Source organism: Sinocyclocheilus rhinocerous, unplaced genomic scaffold, assembly GCF_001515625.1.
Source record: "Sinocyclocheilus rhinocerous isolate Xijiao unplaced genomic scaffold, SAMN03320098_v1.1 scaffold2090, whole genome shotgun sequence".
In the NCBI taxonomy this organism is placed as follows: Eukaryota; Metazoa; Chordata; class Actinopteri; order Cypriniformes; family Cyprinidae; genus Sinocyclocheilus; species Sinocyclocheilus rhinocerous.
The window spans coordinates 75,438-83,128 of record NW_015632025.1 but is presented as its reverse complement, the minus strand read 5'-3'; the positions used below and the strand labels follow the sequence as shown (position 1 = coordinate 83,128).

The 7,691-nt window shown below is 41.7% G+C and overlaps 1 protein-coding gene across 3 annotated transcripts in view; it reads right to left on the bottom strand.

The window, feature by feature from the left end:
• Positions 1–2,788: 2,788 nt before the first annotated feature.
• Positions 2,789–7,691, bottom strand: part of sp1 (sp1 transcription factor) — a 26,233-nt gene continuing 21,330 nt past the window's right edge. For all 3 annotated transcript variants that reach the window (XM_016554862.1, XM_016554863.1, XM_016554864.1), the window contains exon 6: positions 2,789–3,783. In XM_016554862.1, coding sequence (XP_016410348.1) covers positions 3,545–3,783 — 239 coding nt within the window. In that variant the 3' untranslated portion in view covers positions 2,789–3,544. The remainder of the gene's footprint in view (positions 3,784–7,691) is intronic.

Below are 7,691 nucleotides of genomic sequence, written 5' to 3'. Positions count from 1 at the left end.
AATGATTATATAATATTATACAAAACAAACTACAACTATTATATAGGCTAAAATCACCAACCTTTCCGCCATTTTGATTAGTTTTAGTGTCAAAATATAATGATTTGAGTTTTAAATCCCATGTAAAGAAGAGCATAAACCTAAGCAGCAGCTCATTTTGATATTACTACATAAACTTACCTCAACATGTGAGACTGTTTAAACACCCCGTTAACAGATTGAAAGCCTCGGAATGGTGTCTCTTCTTTTTCTCCTTTTACTTTCGTTTGTGTTACCTGCTGAAGGCAGTGTTGCCAACTAATTTTCAGGGGAAGTTGCTAAAGGAAGGTTGATTTCTTGATAAAAGTTGCTAAATAACGTTGCGATGTCAATTACGTCATTGCGTAATCACAATGCAAAATTGTGTCACTGCATCAAATCTCAGCAAAAAATAAAAAATGTATATGTTAATTTAGATGTGTTTATAAAATAATATAAATGCATAATATAATATTAAAATATAAATAACTAATTTTAAATACAACATTGAATTATTTAACACTTTCACATTTCTGAACGATTACAGTTTAAGTTTATTTTTATTAGCTAGTAAACTAGTAAAACTACTCATTCTGAACAATTATAGATTTAAGCAGTGTATTAGTAGTTCGTATGCTACACTCTAAGAAAAGTCTGTAAAAATAGGGCAAAATCTATTAATATGAAGGAATTTTCCGTAATTATTATTCACAGGTTTTTACCTACATTTTAGTAGTTAGTATGCTACACTCTAAAAAAAGTCTGAAAAAATGGGGAAAAATCTACAAATATGAAGAATTTTCCCAAATTTTTTTTTCACAGTTTTTTTACCTACATTTTAAATTACGCATTGTATTTTGTGTTTTCGAGTTACAGGGTTACAATGGATAACGGATAATGTCCTTGAAAATTACTAGTACCTTTTTCATTTTTCTTACCGTGCACTAACTGATCAACAATCTCAAGTACAAGCTACTAACAAGGTGTATCATAAATGAACAATTATTATTATTATTAAATTAAACAATTGCAAATAGCAGCTAACTTAATTCATGTGATGTGTGTACTGCTAGGCACCTTTGGTTTCCTCTTTTTGTGTAATTTAGATGGAAAATGTGTACCTTTTTTATCACTTATCAAAAGTTGCTAAATGTTGCCAAATAAATTTAAAAGCTAAATTTGTTGCTAGGTGCTTTTGGAAGAAAAAGTTGCTAGGGTAGTCTGAAAAGTTGCTAAATTTTGCAACAAAATTGCGAAGTTGGCAACACTGGGTGAAGGTGATCTTCTTCTTCTTGTTTATCGGCGGTTGGCAAACCAGCTTTAAGGTGCATTACTGCCACCAACTGAACTGAGTGTGGAACAGCAATGAGGAATAACTATCACTAAATCAGAGAAAATAATACCAATAATAACTAAATAAATTATAAACATATTATTTAATTGCTTCGTTATATTTTCAAATACAATCTTGTTGCTTTTATTACAACACCTCATCATTCATACCTTGTTTTCTTGCCAACAGATTTTTTAATGAAGTCTTTGATTCCTCTTACCTGCAATTTTATAAACAACACTCATCTTTCATTTCATATATAATATGACATGTTCAGCTGTCTCTTCTACATTGCAATGACTGCATAACCCATTATAATCCTTTTTTTAATACAAGTTACTATTAAGTCCAGTATGACCTATACATATTGTTGTAACTGATTCTTTTCTTCTAAATATTGTTGTGAATCCTCTTCTTTTACCCACATTTCCTTGAATTCTATATAAATGTCTTCCCTTTGTTTCTCTGTCCCACATTTGCTGCCATAGATTATTGTAGCTTTTCTAATAATTGCCTTTTCTAATAATAGTTTCAGATTTGTTATGGGAACTGTGATTTCAACAAGACTGCATTTTAATGAGCTTTTCGCTAGTTTGTCCACCATCTCATTTCCTTCTATAATAGAAGTTATATTCCTACATGTGCAGGAATCCAAAGAAAATGAATATTAATTCTGTGATTATGCAGTATGCACACTGATGTCAATAAGACATATATGATATCCTGTCTGCAGTAATGACCATATTTCAGAGTTTTTAGAGCGGCTGGAGTCGGAGCACTACCGTGTCTCTCCGCACTACTCTAGAGCTCAGCTGTAAACACAACTACATTATCTGAAACTCTTTGATAGCTACCTGCTACCTTGGAACACATACTGCGGTTCATTCTTTACCAGATTCTGGGTCCTTTGATCAGCTGTAAAAATATTCAAACTATTACTGTATTTTTGTTTTATGTATTGATTTACTAAATGTTCAACGGTCATGTCCTTATTTTCTTTAATTAGTTTGTGAACTTGAGTATCTATACAAGGCGTGGAAAACAAGCCTTCAGGTAATGACAGAGTATTTCCAGTATATTCCATCTATACACATTATTTGGACCTTTCTATTTCCTGTCCATCCTATGTTTCTGATGTTGTCTTGGGTTTGTTCTCAACTCATGAAACACACTTAGTTGGGTGTATATCCCTATGTCCATTCACAGAGTATTTACCTGTAGTTTCTGGCCTTAAATTCAGAGTACAGCAGTTGTTTTTATCTGGCCTGAATCCATGCTTTTAGAGCAATGTGAACACTAATGGTGGGAAGAATAAGAGATTAACAGTATGTTGTGGAGCTGCTCATGGTTTGCAAAATAACATGCAGTCTTATGTGCACAGACAAGTTCATAGACATATGAGATGTCACCTTAAACAGTGAAAAGCATAAATAACTGCTAGGAGTCTTTGTGAAGTTCATCTTAATTTAATAATTATGAATGCTTTACACCAAAAGAGTAACATTCACCTGAGTTAACATGTAAAGGAAAGTGTAGAGCTTTGGTTTGGACTCAAGTTCATAAAAGAGCCCTCTCTAAATAAAGGCTTTAAGGCATCTGTATTTGAACCGGTTAACATTTAACCCTAGAAACCAAACATTAAGACCACAGCGACCAAGAAAACCAGAACAATCAGCATTAAGCGACCGCATGTATTTCCTGTAACTTAAATGTGTTCTGTATATCAACACAACGAACTGAAGCAATACTAAATATGTTACGGAAGATCTACGTAATATAAAAATGTTGACATTTAAGACTGCATAATTCATACGTTCACAAAACAAAGGTCATTTCAGAATTTGCAGTTTTCCATACTTAGAAAAAATATAACTTATGTACAAAAAGCATCACATCTTTTTGTTTCATCTTATTTACTGTGATTAATACATGAAAGCATGATGGCTTGTGAGTAAACTATTAAAAAGAAGACTACGATATCACTTTCACACAGTTTTTTCCATCTTTCTTTTGGTGTCGTTCTGTTTTAACCCAATGTTTCCCCATTTCTTGACATCAAGTGGACCGCTGAGTGACCGCGTCACAATTTCAGTTCAGGGAATCAGTAGAAGAAGCGAGCTGAGAACACACAAGAGAGGCGGCTGGAGCCGTCTCAATGCATCGCTCAGTCAGATCTCTCAAGACACCAGTGCATTAATAGCCATTGCTGTTGAGATTGATGGAGTGCAGATCTGTGACCTGCAGCACGCTGATGCCGCTGGCTGCTAACCGCGGGTCCACCGGAGCCAGAGTCTGCTGATCGGCCGCGGCGTCATCTGTGCTGCTCACTACACCAGAGCTCTTCTTGTTCATGTGCGTCTTGATGTGCTTGGACAGGTGGTCACTGCGCATGAAGCGTTTGGGACACTCTGGGCACGAGAACTTCTTCTCACCTGTGAGAAGACAAAGGCAAATACAAACGTTTGAGAGCAATACGTTATATTGTTGTTTGTTACTGAGAGAGGATTCGCAAGAGCAAGCAGCACTCTGAACACAAACTGTCAGTTTGAGCGGTGAGTGGATTCTAACTTACACACCTGATTGGCCATTGTGCTCAAGAGATCAACAAACATGCCTGTGATTGGCTACATTTCTCACCACTGCAAACAGGAACGGTTCATGTTTTTAGAGCTAAAACTCAAAACCACAATGGATAGTTTGTTAAATCTGTTTCATCAGTAATATTATATTACAGTATCACCGGACACATACTGTAGAGCCCATTATAATCAGTGATGCTGTCTACACTGTAAACCGCTGTCTCATTCTATTCATGACGTGCTGACACAAAGTTCAAATGATTTGTCGTGTCCGGTGTAGACACAGTGTGAGGGTGCTCTTGGTTTCATTTCAGAGTGCTTATATTTACAACTGCCTTTTTTTTTTTTACCTATGTTTTAATTTAACAAAAAATTATTTGTGATCAAACATTAATTGGTGGACCCCCTGCACTATTGCTGCGGACCCCCAGTTGAAGACCTTTGGTCAACTGTGAAAAATTGTGAGAAATAACACTGCAATTGTGAGAAAAAAAGGTGTGAGGTTTTTTTGTCCTGAAAAACCTCACACACATGAATGAGATCAAGTTATCCAACGAGTCCACAAACCAGGCCTATCTTCATCAACACACTCACGCACACGCACTCTCTCTCACACGCACTCTCTCACACGCACTCTCTCACACTCACTCTTTCTCTCTCACTCGCTCTCTCTCGCTCACTCTCTCTCTCTCGCTCTCTCTCTCTCTCTCTCTCGCTCACTCGCTCTCTCTCGCTCACTCTCTCTCTCTCGCTCTCTCTCTCTCTCTCTCTCGCTCACTCGCTCTCTCTCGCTCACTCTCTCTCTCTCGCTCTCTCTCTCTCTCTCTCTCGCTCACTCGCTCTCTCTCGCTCACTCTCTCTCTCTCGCTCTCTCTCTCTCTCTCTCTCGCTCACTCGCTCTCTCTCGCTCACTCTCTCTCTCTCGCTCTCTCTCTCTCTCTCTCTCGCTCACTCGCTCTCTCTCGCTCACTCTCTCTCTCTCGCTCTCTCTCTCTCTCTCTCTCGCTCACTCGCTCTCTCTCGCTCACTCTCTCTCTCACACTCACTCTCGCTGTCTCGCTCGCTCACTCGCTCTCTCTCACTCGCTCTCTCGCTCACTCTCTCTCTCTCACTCTCTCTCACACTCACTCTCGCTCTCTCCCGCTCTCTCTCTCTCTCACTCGCTCTCTCTCGCACTCGCTCTCTCGCTCACTCTCTCACACTCACTCTCTCACTCGCTCTCTCTCACACTCACTCTTTCTCTCTCTCTCTCGCTCTCTCGCTCACTCACTCTCTCTCTCTCGCTCACTCTCTCTCTCTCACTCTCTCTCACACTCACTCTCGCTCTCTCCCGCTCTCTCCCGCTCTCTCCCGCTCTCTCTCGCTCACTCTTTCTCTCTCTCACTCGCTCACTCTCTCTCACACTCACTCTCTCTCTCTCTCACTCGCTCTCTCTCACTCGTTCGCTCTCTCTCACTCGCTCGCTCTCTCTCTCACTCTCTCCCGCTCTCGCTCGCTCGCTCTCTCTCTCTCACTCGCTCTCTCACCGCTCACTCGCTCTTCTCACTCGCTCGTTCGCTCTCTCTCACTCGTTCGCTCTCTCTCACTCGCTCGCTCTCTCTCTCTCGCTCTCTCTCTCTCACTCGCTCTCTCACTCACTCGCTCTCTCTCTCACTCGCTCGTTCGCTCTCTCTCACTCGTTCGCTCTCTCTCACTCGCTCTCTCTCTCTCACTCGCTCTCTCACACTCACTCACTCTCGCTCTCTCCCGCTCTCTCCCGCTCTCTCCCGTTCTCTCTCACTCGCTCTCGCTCTCTCCCGCTCTCTCGCTCTCTCGCTCGCTCTCTCTCACTCGCTCTCTCTCACTCGCTCTCTCACTCACTCTCGCTCTCTCTCACTCGCTCTCTTCCGCTCTCTCGCTCACTCTCGCTCTCTCGCTCACTCTCGCTCTCTCGCTCACTCTCGCTCTCACACTCACTCTCGCTCTCTCCCGCTCTCGCTCACTCTCTCTCACACTCGCTCTCGCTCTCGCTCACTCTCTCTCTCACACTCACTCTCGCTCTCTCCCGCTCTCTCGCTCGCTCTCTCGCTCACTCTCTCTCACACTCTCTCGCTCTCACTCGCTCTCTCTCACTCGCTCTCTCGCTCACTCGCTCTCTCTCTCACTTGCTCGCTCTCTCGCTCACTCTCTCTCTCACACTCACTCTCGCTCTCTCCCGCTCTCTCTCGCTCACTCTCTCTCTCACACTCACTCTCGCTCTCTCACACTCACTCTTTCTCTCTCTCACTCGCGCTCTCTCTCACTCGCTCTCTCTCCCGCTCTCTCTCACTCGCTCTCTCGCTCGCTCTCTCTCTCTCTCACACTCACTCTCGCACACTCACTCGCTCTCTCTCACTCGCTCTCTCGCTCTCTCACACTCGCTCTCTCGCTCTCTCACACTCACTCACTCTCGCTCTCTCTCGCTCTCTCTCTCTCTCTCTCGCTCGCTCTCTCACACACACACACACATTCTCTCTCACTCACACACGCGCACTCACACACACACACACACACAGACACACACACACGTCTGGTTTGCTATCCTTGTGGGGATTCTCCATAGGCGTAATGGGTTTTCTACTGTACAGACCGTATATTCTATTGCCCTACACCAACCCTACCCCTAAACCTACCCCTCACAGGAAACTTTCTGCATTTTCACACACACACACTCACTCGCGCACACACACACACACACACACACACATCGAAGGAACAGATCAGAATGTTTTAAGACAGGCCTATCTGAAATCAAACGGATACACTTATGACTAAAATATGACATCCATTTATTAAATAGAATTTTTTTTTTCATAAACCAAAGAATTATCATAATTTAATGGCTGTGCATGAGGCATTTTATTGTTGTATTGATATTTCTGTGAAAGACAAAATAAGGTTCGCTGAATGTTCATCAATAAATGAATCAATTTATTTATTAGTTTGCTCACGTCTCGTCTCAGCTTGAACTCGCTTGTTTGTGGTGTAATGGGATTCCTGTTTTTGCACCAGTTCATCCCACTGCTGAAGACATTTCTGAGAGTAAACACATTTACATGAGTTTTGTTATTCATCTAAGTATAGAGTCCACATTACTGCAACAGTCTGTCAGACCCTGTTCCGTGCTTTGTGTGTTTTGCTCCCCAAGTGTTTCCTTATGCCCTTATTTGGTCCTTCCTGTTCCCATTATGTTCCCCGATTAGTTCTTCATTTGTTCCCAGCTGTGTTTAGTTCATTATCCTCGTTCCCCTGTGTACTTAAGTTCTAGTCTGTTCAGCCCGTCTCTGTCGGGTCTTAAACGTCAATGTTGTGCTACATATATTGTGTTCCTGCCTGCCCTGTGTCTCCCCTTCTGAAGTTCATTAAAATCTCCTTGTTTATGTACTCCACGTCTCCTCGTTCCTCCTGTAGGCAACTGTGACAGTCGTTGAAAATGTTTTTCTACAGTTTAACAAGTATTGTTAAAGGGGTCATATGATGCTGCTAAAAAGAACAGTATTTTGTGTATTTGGTGTAATGAAATGTGTTTATGCGGTTTAAGGTTCAAAAAACACATTATTTTCCACATACTGTACATTATTGTTTCTCCTCTATGCCCCGCCTTTCTGAAACGCGTCGATTTTTACAAAGCTCATCGGTCTGAAAAAGCGAGGTGTGCTGTGATTGGCCAGCTATCCAGTGCATTGTGATTGGCCGAATACCTCAAGCATGTGACGGAAATGTTACGCCCCTTACCACATTGT